Here is a 14,683-nt window from a genome sequence, read left to right as displayed (position 1 = left end):
TAATAATTTATTTGGCAAATATACCAAATATTATTGTAAACAGCTAAATAGTGATCCTATTGTTTAAATAGTTGTTCCTGGCAACTAAACGTTTTTTTTTCCCTCTTAATTTTTTTCAAATTATAAATTTTTTATTGTAATGGTCTACATGGCTTGCTCCTTAGGGACCTGGCTTTTTGTAAATCTGCTCTGTGACAAGCAATGGTTCAACATTCTACACAAATAAAAATTAACCAAATAACAGACCATAACCTATTCTGAAACTAAACTGGATGTTAAAAAACTGCTTTTGTATGTCCTAACAAAGATCAATTTTTAGTCCGGTTCTGATTAAGTGGCAGGAAGGGATTCATGATTAAACAAACCTATCCTTGATGCTCCTTAAAATAGCTTAAAGGAAATCAGTCATGAAACTTAAAAACCAAAACAAAAGACAGTGTCCCCACCTTTCCTCACTCAAAATGGAATAAAAATGAAAAAACAAAAACAAAAAAACAACACAGTCCCTCACTGATTGCCAATTTAAAATTAATAGACATGTATTTAAATAATTCACTGAATGAACAGGGAGCTTGATATTAAAGTAGCATCAACTTGGATTGCCAAAACTATAAACTAAGGGAGTCTTACAGTTTTAGATGTTGATAACATTGTCTAAAATACTGTAATCATGGTGTTAATGTTAATTTTGATAGTTTGGCATTTGAGGTGGTAAAATGGCATTATTAGCCAAGTTTGTTTATAAATAGGAATTGTGGAACATGACATGATAAAGAAGCATGCTAATCACCGTCAGCTAATATCAACATATTTTCAAATTCCTTTGTGACCAATTAGAACAAGTGCATTACTGTAAAATAAATGTTGTAGCTGAACTACAGTCAAAGCCAATTGAAGACACTTTCAACACCTTCTGATCAACTGGATTTGCAGATTTAACAGCGCTGTCATATAAATGGTTGAATCCACCAAGTACTAAATGATGAATTGATTAAATCTCTTAAAATACACAATATTTACTTTAGTAAGTAAGCTTAAATATTTTCTTCTTATTAGTTCATTCATAGCACCACTGACTCATGATTACAGACTGTTAAAGTGATGGCATTTGGTGATTATGAAGTTGCACACATTATGCTTTCCTTGTTGTTTTATTGATGAGTGTAAAGATATCAGGCTCTTAAGCAAAAAAGCAATGAGAACCAAAAATTGCTTCCTGATCATGTTTCAAATCTTAATTCTAGATATTCAGGAATTTTGTCTGGACACATTGGATTTTTACTTTATCGAAAAATGATACTTGAACCCTAAATATGATAAACCTGTAATTACAGATTAACTTACATACACAATATACAGCAGATAGTATAACCTTTGAGCTATTTAGACATTGTTTTGTCATTTTGTCAAGGATCCCTGTTACTGGTTACACCCAGTTTTCACATTTTCAGGGTTTAGATTTCATGTGAATCCTGAACCTTTATGGGATATGAACATTCTTATCACACTGGCTCATGCTTGCCAAAGTGCACACTGGAGCCCAGGTTTTCTTTATCTCCAAATCCCAAACTGACATCTGGTTTCCATTGACATGGAAAACCAGAAGCACACACAAACACACATATGCACGCACCAACAGAGAGAGAAAGAGAGACTGTTGTAGTTGGTGGATTGGGACGCGGCCACCTTTTAGTTTTAAGGCAGGGCAGGTCTGAGGTAATGAGGGCTGAGACAGAAAGCGCATTCATCGCTCAGGGGAAAAAAAGTGTTTTATGGCAAGGAATAACATGTCGCAATGGGACCTGGGCTTGTGTGAGCGTTTGCGTTTCTCCAGCAGGATTGGAAACGGTCGTGTTTCAATAACTAGACTACTGACTAGAACTATTAGTATGCAAAAAATGGCAGAAATGTACAGCGACCATCTCATACTGACTTGAGACGGTTAAAGTGGCAGCATTAAAGTTACAACGACAAAAAAGCGTTGAGTTAGTGGAAAAAAAAAAACAAACAAATTTGTATAAATAAATGTATATTGGCAAACGTTTTAAAAATCACACGGTCCAGGTCTAAAAACTAAATTTTTTTTTTTTTTTTTAGATATATAAAAAAATATTTGCTTGAACCGAATCATATTTACTTGGAGCTTTAGAGTTTAGGAGAAGAAAAAAACAACAACTACTACTACAGCATGGGACGTGTTACAAAACTTGAACATTAAACATGACATTTTACAATTACTGTATACACACGTTCTCGTTTCCAGCAATTTCTTTCTTTCTGTCACGAATACAACGCAACAACGTAACAAACAAGCGTGAACGAACCTGCATCGTGAAAGTGTTGCTGTTCCATGTGCCGAGTGTCAGTCACTAACCAAACATTTCAATCTTCCTCCACCCGGAATTAGCTTTCAGGTGACAGTCCAACCTGTTCCAGGTAAAATATGACAGTCCTTCGTCACACACCGCCAATTTCCCGTGTGCTTCTCTCTCTCTCTCTCTCTCTCACACACACACACACACACAACTGCTTAAATCAGAAGCATGTCCCGAGAATCACTTCCTGTAAGAACGTACGCCCGCTCTCTCTCTCTCTCTCTCTTGTTACTAAACAAGGCGTATTAATTCCACCTCCCTTTCATGTACTACAGTAATATGCTGAGTGGGACCAAATCTAGAAAACGATTTCATTTTTCATTATTTTTCCATTGTATTATCAACGATGAGCGCTTGTCAACAAACCCTAGTAATACTATACTAATCTCAGTAAAGTGTTATTTGCTCATGGTTGCTGTTACAGGTTACTTTTGAAAAAATGCATGAAGTTTCATGCGAGAGCTCAAATTCATAATAAAGCGTTTTGTCGCCATCTAGTGGTTAGACATGCGTATTATGTACAGTGTATACAGTGTATACAGTGACCATGGACTTCATAATAAATGGGTCTGTTTTTGTCATGCTGTATTTAATTTTCAGTACTATGCAAATGTCATAAGGAATTCTGAAAAAAAAAACCTTAAGTAATATTTGGTGTGACTACACTTTTAAAACTCTCACATACATGCTCCTGCATCTTTTGGAGGTTCTGTGTGTTGATTTTTGCTTTACAGGTATACTCAGAATATCCTCTAGTATATACACTACTGCTAAAAGTTTGGGATCACTTGCAAATTTCTTTGTTTTTGTTCGGTGATTTACTACATTCTACAACGATACTGGGAATTTCAAATCTATTACATAACACATAAGGAATTAGGTAATTATGTAACAACAGTCAATTATTTTAAGACATGTAGGTCAGCTGGTCTGGAATACAGTAATTGCAAGAGCAGTATTGTCGAGTGCATTTGCAAAACCCATCAAGCTCCATGATGAAGCTCCCATGAAGACCATCCCAGTAAGACAAGATTAAAACAGCACCTCGGATCTGAGCTTTATAGATTATGAGTAGCAGAGACATCTCAAATTTAACTGTTCAGAGGAGATTAGCGCATATTTTGCTTTACAATGTAGAAAGAAAAATAAAAGAGGAACAACCATAAAGTTAGTTCCCAAACCTTTGAGCGGTAGTGTGTTTAAAATGTTTGTTTTTTTTGTGAAAAGTGGTGATTTGACCTCCTTTACTTTTTCTTCCACTTTATTATTTAAATTGAATAAACATTTGCAATCTTTCACAGATACACATAACATAAAAGGTATAAAACAGGCATTTGTGACAAAACATAAAAAATTAAATGTATAAAACATATTAAAAGTAGTGTGACTGATATTTTGCATGATACACCAACAATAGCAAAAGTGACAGTTTGCTACAAAAAACCCCCAACAAACCAACAAAAAAAATCACAATAGAACTAATAACAAAAATAATGATGAAAACATTCTTACAAGAAAGCCAATACTTTCTCAGCCATTCATTAAAAAACAAACAACGACAAAAACCCTCACAAATCCAAAAACAATAAAAAGTATCTCAGAGTCTGTAGCTCACAACCTGTACATAATTTACACACACACAAAGAAAAAATCTAGTAGCTCACACTCAAAATTAGCATTGTCCATGTGCTGGAGGAGCTGCAGACGTGGAAGATGATGAGGCAGAGGATGTTGATGGTGAAGGCTCATGAAAAAAGCTAATTTCTTCCTCGTTGGCTCCACAGGTGTCCACCACACAGATGAGGCAGCTGGTGACAGGGAAGGCACGCTCTTTGCTCGACATCACCCATTTGTCTGTCTCGGTGTGGTACTCCATGATATGACCCAAACGGCCCACTCCCTGGAACCCGGCCAGCACATAAATGATGGAGCCCACGGCTGCACACTTCACTGTCACACCTCTCCACGGCATCGGCGATGCCATTTTCCACTCGTTACTGCCTATTTCATAATACTCCACTGAGTCAAGACCACCTGCAGTATGAATTATTGGTATAATGGTTCACACAATGCAACATAATACCAATGCTTTATATTAATTCACTACTAGTCGTAGTAGTAGTGGTAATAATAATAATAATAATAATAATAAATAAATAAAAAACAGGGATATGTCACTAAGAGAGTGGGCAGTGGTGGAGAGTGAATGATTTCTGATTGAAAGGTTGTGGGATCAAGCCCCTGCACCACCAAGTCGTGGTTGAGCCCCTAAACAAGGCCCTCAACCCTATCCACGCTGTATCCTGGCTGACTCTGTGCTCTGACTCCTGTAACAGTATCCAACTGGCTATATATATATATATATATATATATATATATATATGTATAAATAGTTTCACTGTGCTATAAGGTACATGTGACGAATAATGGACTCTTTCTTTCTTCTGAGAGAGTGGTGTAATTCCCATTATCAGTTCATTCATAAGCAGTTACAGTCATTGACAAAGAACACAATTATTAGACTTTATAGTCATGTCTTATATTACATATTGTGGCGTGGGCGGGGCGGCGGCTGACGACCAGCATGCCTTTCAGGGATGTCTGTGTGTTCACCATGTTGGGGAAGGGTGTTTGGGTTAGTGGCTTTGGCCCTGTTTGTGTGTGGTGTGTGTGTGACGTGTGGAAGGTGCTCCGGTTCATGCTTAGGCTGAATTGGAGGTAGGCTTTGTGTGAATGTGCTGCTCATGCTTTTTTAATGACTGCGTGTGTAAAATAAAGTACTCCCAGCCGTTGCATTGGGCAGCAAGTAAGCTCACTCGTCTCTCTAACATAATTTCCGGCGGTAAAACGCTACAATATTATGATTGAAACCTACGGTAGGTGAACATGCTTTCTAAAAATGCATCATGCCTGTTAACAAAAAGGTCTCATTTTTTTTTACTTTTCCAAGTACTAGTTTTTGTGTAGAGGAAACATACCGAGACCATTTTGTCCACCCACAGCGTAGATCCTTGAGTTGACTACCACCAAGCCGTGGTTCTTCCTGGCCTCCCTCATACCGCATAGCACCCTCCATCTCAAAGGAGAGAACACAGGTTAATCATCAGCCATTGTTAACATTAATGAATTCCAAGAGCCTGTTTTAGATTCAGACAGAGCTGTTACCCGAAATAGTATTGATTCATCTTCAATACAATTTGAGCTGACACGAGGGGCGTTCAAGTCAAACCAGGACTTTTGATTGTGCAGAATAACAGAACACACTTACGAGAGTAAAAACTCCATTTATTTCTCGCTATAATCCCCTGCTACACTAATGCACTTATCCCAGCGTTTCACTAGTGCTTGGACACCATCAAGAAGAAGGAATGTTTTCTTATTTTGCCAAAGCAATAAACACTGCCTGCTTCACGTCTAAAACGCTGGCCTCCCAGGAACTCCTTTAATGGCCCAAACATGTGGAAATGGCTTAGCGCGAGGTCAGGACTGTACAGGGGTATGTGTCAATAATTTCATTGATTGCATGAAGTGGTCGACAAGTTATTTGAAGATTTTTAAGGATCAGGTGTTCCACATGCTTAATGTCCAAGGGATCGACTGCAGTGGGCTTTGAGCCACCTCAGGTGTGATGATAATACAGAGCCATACAGGCTTCTTTAAAACATAAAAAAAAAAATCTTTAAAATGTTTTATCACTGTACTGTGCTTGAAGTATTCTGTAAATGTCAACCCGTTTTATGCCTTCATTTATGAATAAGTCCAGGTTTGTCTTGAACATCCCTCCTATAAACAGTTGTTGGAAAAAGTAATGCAATAATTGGCATACTTGATTGGACATGATTGATTTAAAGATCTGTAGACAAATTTATAATACAAATTGATCTCATGTATAATTCCGAAATCACACCTCTCTCTCATCAGAGGCCAATAGGTTGAAGCAGGCATGTCAAATGAAATAAAACATACTCGTGCATGAAGTCCTCAGAGCCTTGAATCTGCACTATGAGGTCAGTGTGTGAGAGAGGTGTCCTTACTCCTCTGTGTTATGGTCATACACTTCACAATTGTTGAGAACTCTGCCGGATACGTTATTCCCCAGGCTGCCTCCGCATACGTAGATCAGACCGTAAGCCTCCACCGAGCCGTGGCTGCAGCGAGGCTGGAGCATGCTGGGTTTGTTCTGCCACGTCTCTGTCCGAGTGTCATAGCACTCAAATAGGTTTAATGCAGAGCTCCCTATGACATGTGCACACATACACACATATACACACCACACGTTAGACAGGCTTTACAATCTTTACCAGTGTTAGTATTTTAATTTGATTAAGCAATAATATGCTACAGTATGTGCAATCTATATACAGTATCTTTTGCTATGAGGACATAAGCAAAGCGAAAAGAGAAAACAGATTACAGACATCAAATAAAATGATCATTTTAGTATTTTTTCAAATAAGCACAAAATAGACATGAACTAAAGATAACCTTGTTTCCCATATACTTAAGAAAAATCATTGTATATAGTACAACAGTATAAATATATGTATGTGTATAAAGCTATAATAAATGTTATCTGTAATGGAGGTCTAAAAGAAATGAATGATTTCTTGCAAAAAACATTTGTCACTATACAGTATCAAATAATAAGATCAGATTATGCCTTTGGATTTGATACTGTGTTGACATTTTATTTATCCTACAATAATGTTCAATTACTTGTACAGTGTTCAAGTCAAGCTGGGACATTTGATTGTGCAGAATAACAGAACAGTTATGAGAGTAAATACTCCATTTATTTCTCTATATAATCCTCTGCACCACTCATTTATCCCATTATTTCACTAGTGCAAGGTAAAAAGTTTTCTTAGTTCACTGAAGCAGGAACTCCTTTAATGGCCCAAACATGTGGAAAGTGAGGTCAGGGGGATGTATGGGGGATGTGGCATTAATTCCCAGCCGAGTTTCTATAACGTGTTATAACAAGTGGTGTTAGTGAATAATGGTGTGTACAGTTACCACAGACAGATGTGTCTCTTCCGCAAGTTAGCGACAAGTTATCTGTTAATTTTTAAGGATCAGGCATTTCTCTTACAGAATGTTAATGAACGACAATCATTTAAAATATGTTCGGCATTCTTTAAAACGCTTGTACCATTCAGATCTTTTTCTACATCTAAGAACCTCATCACTGTACTGTGCAATCTTCTGTAAGTGTGTGCCTTGTAACTTCACTAACAATAAATTCAATCATAAATCCCTGTTTGACTTGAACACCCTTAGTACAGTTTATCAGCATCAGCCTTGTTTTTCACTTCCTCTATGAACTCACCAACTTCCGAGCCACCCGAAGTGTAGATCTTGCCCTTGGATGCGCAGGCTGCCAGACTGTCTCTGGGGTTCGGAGGCCCCAGTTTGGAGTACCAGCTGTCCTTCACCACATTATAACAGTCCATTCTTTTAATAGGGAAAAGCTGTGATCCTCCGAGGATGTACACAACGTTGTCCCAGAAAACAGCTGCTGCATCGCGCCGTTTCTCAAAGGGGCAGCGGATATCGGTCCAGCTGTAGTCCTGAAATGGCCATAAAGAACGAACATGCACATGAGGCAATGTTAATATCACTGCAATTCACATCTTTGCTCCACATTAAATGACATAGTTGTAGAGGTGCCAAGGTTGCCTTCATTAGACAGCAAGTCTATAGAATTTAAAAAGACCAGCTCCTCAATTTGTTTTAAGAGCCCGCAGGCACATCCGCTTGGTTTCTATTAGCTCACTAAATTCAATGCACCAGATAAGGAAAGAGTGAAGTGAAAGTAACCGCTATTGTAACCAAAGGTGTCTTCCAACATCCTATGTCCCTCTCGTGAACTGCCTTTTTTTTTTACCCAGTTATTCCTAATTGTGTTTCTTCTGCCTACTGCTTTACCTGTGTAAGCTATAGCACTAGGGATAGGTACAGCACTTTTCTTTATACCTATACACATTAGTAACTGATTTGCACCTTGGGGTTAAAGTAGCGGCAGGACTGTGGCTGTGAGCCACCGAACAGTGCGATGCGGAAATCATGTTTCTTGCGCCGTGGACGACTGCTCTCACCCAGTTCCTCTCGGTCCTCAGGAGACAGGAGATGGTAACGCATTCCACCTGATACACACGTGCAGATGCACAAACAAGAATCAAGAATCTGTAATCACCTCTAACACATTTAAAGTATTTCCCCTAATAGAACAGCTGCTATTAAAAATGAATGAATGCTTTTAATTTTCTAATTATTTTTAATGCCTTAATGATCCGTGCAGTTAAAGCGACTCACAGATAACCATTTTGAGGCACTCCGGATTGTCCTGGATGAGAGGCTCGGCCTGCACGGTCTTACTCAGGAAGTTTTTGGAGACGAGTGGGAAGCGAACTTTGCTCAGTATGTCCACGATGTACTTCTGCCGATTCAACACGTCATACTTTAACCACCGCACTGCGGCATCATAGATCTGCAGAAGAACAGACATATTAATTCTACAGACATCTAGCTATGAAAGGGATCTGCTTCCTCAAGGGGTAGAGGATAGTGGAAAATCTTCCTCACCTGGTCTTCAGCTTTGACGGTCAGCGTGTCCTGGTGCAGCAGATGTGTGACCTGCTTCACGTCCAGCTGTAGGAACTCATCCAGTTTGTACACGTCAGTAAAGTGCTGATGGATGAACTCGTCTGCTGCAGCCTTCAGCTCAGGACAGTGAAGGCACTCAGCCAATGCACTGATACCTGTAGGATTAATTTTAAGACATTTAAAATGGTTCTTTGCTTTCCTTAAACTAGTGGGTGTGTTTGACAAGTGATTGTACCCTACATAACAGACTCCATCCATCCATCTAGGGACCTCTGTAGTCCCACTAGGGACCGTGGAGGTTTCTTGCCACTGGTGACCATTGTATTTATTCCCCTTTGTATGACCTTGGTAGGACCTCCAGTCAACGTTCACACGAAACGCCAACTAGCCAATCTGCATGTCTTTGGAATGTGGTTGGAAACCAGAGAACCTGGAGGAAACCCACCAACATGCAAACCCCATTCCCCATTGGGGGAATCAAACCTGAGGCCTAGAGGTGCAAGGCAACAGTGCTAACCACTAAGCCACCGAGCCACCACATAGCGCACTAGCAATTTAACACTATTTGGGATTTATCTCTGGAACCCAGAAGGTAACAAAACTGATAATCTAAAAAAGAATACGTCCACCACCTCCATGGTTTATTCTACTTTTTGTGTTGTGTTGGCGAGGCAAAATAATTGGTTACATAAACAAACAAATCAGTTAATAATCTGTTGATAATACAGTATATCGTGTTTGTGGAACTGTTGTATAAAAGCAATAACACAGACTGTGCTGTTGTGCTGAATATCAGCACTCCCTCTCATGTGATATTGCTTAATAATAACTGATTGCAAAATGCTGCAGTATAAAAAAAGAAAAACACTTTGGGATGTGCTTTTCCTCGGGGCGAAAAACAAAATTTTTGTTACTTACATATATTTCGTAATGTTTCGTACATTTCGGATCGCAACAATTTTACATTTTCACTGGAACCAAATGGCTTACTTTGTTCAATGCATGTATCTGCCTACTACAGTACCTCTTACCGAGGCAGTTAGTCGCGTCCACTTGCTCTTTCAGAAAATCCACACACATTTTCTTGACTGGTTCTACCTGGTACTGGTTAGCAGCATTCAGTAGAGACTGGACATTGTTGCTGTTGACAGAGATGCTTAAAAAAAAGAAAAAAGAAAATGCTTATTAAATCCAAAGTGTATACTTCTCAATAGAATTTTAAAAAGCTGTTCCAAAGTTTGAGAAACTTCTAGCACATATAGCAATTGTACATGATAATGCATTTTGCATTTTCAGCCAACTGCAACAGTATTAGCTAATAGTATTAGTATAGTATTAGTAAATGTGATTATATAAAATGGTTCATCTACTACACAATAATTTGTTGGTGTGTGTTTATGTGTGACTTTGTGTGATTTTCTTAAAGCTGTTTTTTCTTCTTTCTATTTTCCCTCCTTCTATGTAAGTCATTAGATCTTGGTCTTTTTATAAAAGTGTGGTCTTAACAATTTTTGAAAAAAGAAAAAAAAAACTATGTTAGAATATAAATAATAATATAAATCTGAGTCTTTTTAACTTTGGTAGAAATTACAGTAAGAGCAGGGGCTCTTGCTCTTATTCAAGTACTCTGTCAATGATTTAAATTCTTTAAAATGTAGCTTAAAATATCTTCACCTCCATGTTTTATTAATTTTCATGCAGCAAGCCTGGAATTCTGAAATTAACTCCAGCTACCATGTTCGTAATGCAGATTAGTAAATATACTGTTATTACCGAGCGGTGTAGACAAATTCCACCAGCAGCTCGATGATCTCAGGCTCTGCACCTCCGAGCTCCACCTCATGGTTTGTCGACTCCATCATATTGGCTGTGGCAGAGACTAAAACGTTACCATTCATACTTCATGTATTTCTTTTCTGGCTTCTGACCCAAACCAGTTAAACTGTCCAGCTGGATTTATTCACATCACAATGATAAGTTCCATTAATAATAAATGCATTAGCATTACAGTACAAAAGTCACAAGGACTTACTGGTAAACATGAGGTTGAAGAAGTGACTCGCGGCGGCCAGGACCACTCTGTGTGCGAGGATGTGTTTGCCCTGTACCACCAGTATAACATCACACAAGATTCCCTGAACAGCAAAAGTGACAGCTTGCTTTTAGCTGTATTTGTTAGTTAAACTGGCACATTTTTAAAGCTGTATGGATGTCTCTATTGCCATTATACTGCAATATGACTCTCTTATATATTGTTATATTTATATATTCTGTATTACTTTTATAAGTTTTTTTACAATACAATTTTACTGTCTTATCTAATACTATCTAATCTCTATCTATCTTTCTATTTATCTATGTAAGTAATAGTGATTTGTAAATTTTGAGTAACTGTAAATGCACAGATTAGTAGATTTACAGACAGATAAACAGGCAGACAAAAATGTGATGGATACCTAGCTAGATACAAGGGGCGTTCAAGTCAAACCAGGACTGGCAAAAAAATCCTATAAATGAAGACTTTAAGCACAGTACAGTGGTCAGACTCTTATCCACAGTAAAGCATTGCTGAATTGTGCAAACATTTTATAGAAGGCCGTACATCGATGAATGACGATCCCAGACGAGGTGGCTCAAAGCCTGCTGCAGTCGTTCCTGTGAACGTTTAGCTAGGGGAATGCCTGATCCTTAAAAAATCAACGGGTAACTTGTTGCCAACCTGTAGAAGACATGCATTCTGTAGGAGCTGTACACACAGTCATTCACCAACACCACTTGCACATTACAGGAACTTGGCTGAGAGTTACTGCCACATCCCCCATACAGTCCTGACCTTGCTCCAAGCCATTTCAACATGTTTGGGCTTTTAAAGGAGGTCTTGGGAGGCCAGCGTTTCAGACATGAAGCATGCAGGTTGATCATAGCTTCAGGCACTAGTGAAATGCAGAGGATTATACTGTATAGAGTCATAAAGGGAGTTTTTTATTCTGCGCAATGAAAAATCCTGGTTTGACTTGAACATGCTTCAAAGATAAGAAAGTACAGAAGGATTGGTTTATTTTTGATAGTAGGTTAAATTATTATTTAATTGAAAAAGGAAATGTATAGCTATCTGCACATAGATAGATAGCTTTAATTTATAAAATCCTGTTTTTGCAGCTTTACTTCAGCAATGCACCAAGTCACTGAAACAAATCAGCATATAATCTAAATTTCAAAATAAAACTCTAACTCTGTAACACATCTAGACATTTCATCCTACCTGCTTTCTCAAGTTATTCATCATTCCCATTATATTAGACAGTAGTCTATACTCCTCCTTGGAGGCGATTTTCTTTTCGTTTTTCTTTTTAATGCCTGCAGGTTTCTCACAGGACGAGGAGGCCATCCTGTCCATGTCCTGATCACACTACTGTCAATGTGTTTACAGTAATGACACCGAGTCAGGAGGAGCTGAAGCCAGAAGCACACAGCCACAACACCTACAAACTGTCCCTAGTTGCTTGTCAAAATAAAAGTCATAAACCGTTACCTAAACGAGGTTTCGTCACTAAATTTGAAGTTTAGCAATTTGATTTTAGCAAAACAATATGGGTATTATTCTAAACAAAACGGACGTTTAAGCTAAAATGCGCACAGCAGTCCGGTCCCTGCAGCGCCGTAGAGAAAAACTGTTCCTGCAATACATTATAAAAACGACAGGGGGCGACATAAACGGCTTTAAATGAATTCCTGTGAAAATATCTTTGTTGTCGCTAGTCCTCTGACTCATTGTTTATTTATTCATTCTTTTATCTTATATACTGCTTATCCTAGAGCCTATCCCAAACAACTATCACAAAATCCCTTATCCCTTCTCCTGGAGGCTATCCCAAAAAAACATGGGCACAAGGGAGGATACACCCTGGACCGAGTGCCAATCCATCGCAGGGCACAAGCAAACACACACACACACACACACACACACACACACATACACACACGCACTATGGGCAAGTTAGGAACACCAAATTAGCCTATTCTGCATGTCTTTGGTCTGTGGGAGGAAACTGGAGTACCCGGAGGAAACCCACCAAGCACTGGGAGAGCATGCCTAAGGAATTGACCCCTCGACCCTGGAGGTGCTAGGCCACATTGATAACCAATATCCCCTACTATTTGTTATTATTATTATTATTATTATTATTATTATTATTATTATAACTAAATTTTGCTTTAAAGTATTTTGTAGTATCTATCTATCTATCTATCTATCTATCTATCTATCTATCTATCTATCTATCTATCTATCTATCTATCTATCTATCTATCTATCAGCATTAAGATGTCAGCTTAATCACACCAACTTGATAAGCAGGCCTCTGTCCATTAGGAGCACTAGCTGTAAAAAGTCCCACTGGAGCTCCAGGTATCCATGCAAAGAGAGAGAGATGTCCAATTACACCGTTGTCCTTATATATTTATTCTGTTATCTATCTATCTATCTATCTATCTATCTATCTATCTATCTATCTATCTATCTATCTATCTATCTATCTATCATATTTGTCTGTCTCTGTCTGTGTGTTTTTGTCTAGAAAAAAACAGTCACATGAAGACACAGGGGAATGTCTTAATGCTCTAATGTATTTTGTTCATTATGTACATTATGTGGAATACAAACATAATTAAATAAAGAAAATGTACCTTTTTTTTTGTACCTAAAAATTATCTTAGCAAATTAAATTTTACAAACGAGATCCCCAAAACAGTGTGAAGTAAGTTTGTGAGTTGTACACTAGATGGCCTTGTTTCCTTTGATGAAGTATCAGGCTGGTGAGGTGTCGGTAATGGTCTTGCACATACACAATGTGCTCTGATAATGCTTTTTAATTTCCTAACATTTATAGATTATATTGTAAAATATAACACAAAAAAAAAAATATATTAGAAAGTGAGAATAAGACTAATCAAAGCCTGTCTAACATCCTTAGATGCAATTTGGCATCTTTTGTATTGTGTTCAATCAGGTGATGTAGATGAATCAGTCATGATAACTGTCTAGCCAGTTTCTGTTTGCTCGATACAGTAGGTTAAATATCTCCTGTAGTAAGACAGGTGGCAGGTTGACATCTGGTCTCAGCTGATTTCAGCTTAATCACACTAAGTTGATGTGCAGGCCTTTGCCTATTAGGAGCACTAGCTTTGAAAAGTCCCACTGGAGCTCCAGGTATCCATGCAAAGAGACAGAGAGAGACAGAGAGAGAGACAGAAAGAGAGAGAGAGAGAGAGAGAGAGAGAGAGAGAGAGAGAGAGATGTCTAATTACACTGTTGTCCTTATACATTCATTCTTTTGTCAATTTGTCAGCATTTGCTTTGATTGCACATGTGGTTGAATAGAATGTGCACATTTTCTTTAAGCAGGCCCTAATGGCATAACAGAGCCACTTCTGGCTAAAAACCCATGAAGAAGCCAGCCAGTAAAGAATATGCCATCTGACCCTGGAGATGTTGAGTAGGTTAAGGTGCGGTGTAGCGTGCATCTGCCCTGGGATGGTGGTGCTTTCCGAAAAGCTAGATGAGCAATAAGTACCATGGCACACCTGAGCCCTGCTGTTTCCCAGATCATTTCAGTGAGCTGAGCAGAAAATGTTGAGCAAGCTGCAAAGCTGCAGTATTTGTTGTACAAAGACCTTTACTTTATTGTCTGGCTCCCAAGTCA

At 38.4% G+C, this 14,683-nt stretch overlaps 2 protein-coding genes across 6 annotated transcripts in view; both read right to left on the bottom strand.

Annotated features, from left to right (window-relative positions):
• The window catches only part of dennd3a (DENN/MADD domain containing 3a), a 30,250-nt gene extending 27,756 nt beyond the window's left edge, over positions 1–2,494 (bottom strand). For both annotated transcript variants that reach the window (XM_053493197.1, XM_053493198.1), the window contains exon 1: positions 2,325–2,494. The gene's annotated coding sequence lies outside the window, so the exon portion shown is untranslated. The remainder of the gene's footprint in view (positions 1–2,324) is intronic.
• Positions 2,495–3,635: 1,141 nt separating this feature from the next.
• Positions 3,636–12,587, bottom strand: klhl7 (kelch-like family member 7). Of its 4 annotated transcripts, none has more exons than XM_053491343.1 (11): positions 12,244–12,587; positions 11,014–11,083; positions 10,755–10,860; positions 10,013–10,137; positions 8,961–9,136; positions 8,691–8,865; positions 8,379–8,521; positions 7,705–7,945; positions 6,410–6,611; positions 5,354–5,451; positions 3,636–4,409 (listed from the first exon to the last, which is right to left on the bottom strand). In XM_053491343.1, the coding sequence occupies exons 1-11, from the start codon at positions 12,376–12,378 to the stop codon at positions 4,048–4,050; spliced, it is 1,833 nt and encodes a 610-aa protein (XP_053347318.1). In that variant the 5' UTR covers positions 12,379–12,587; the 3' UTR covers positions 3,636–4,047. The 4 variants fall into 4 exon arrangements, with proteins under 4 accessions (XP_053347318.1, XP_053347316.1, XP_053347317.1 ...); XM_053491341.1 differs by having other exon boundaries at positions 11,014–11,116; positions 12,244–12,586; XM_053491342.1 differs by having other exon boundaries at positions 10,755–10,848; positions 11,014–11,116; positions 12,244–12,586.
• Positions 12,588–14,683: the final 2,096 nt, after the last annotated feature.

This window comes from Clarias gariepinus, chromosome 3 (genome assembly GCF_024256425.1).
Source record: "Clarias gariepinus isolate MV-2021 ecotype Netherlands chromosome 3, CGAR_prim_01v2, whole genome shotgun sequence".
NCBI lineage: Eukaryota > Metazoa > Chordata > Actinopteri > Siluriformes > Clariidae > Clarias > Clarias gariepinus.
The sequence above is the reverse complement of the archived record's forward strand: the minus strand, read 5'-3'. Positions and strand labels throughout refer to the sequence as shown.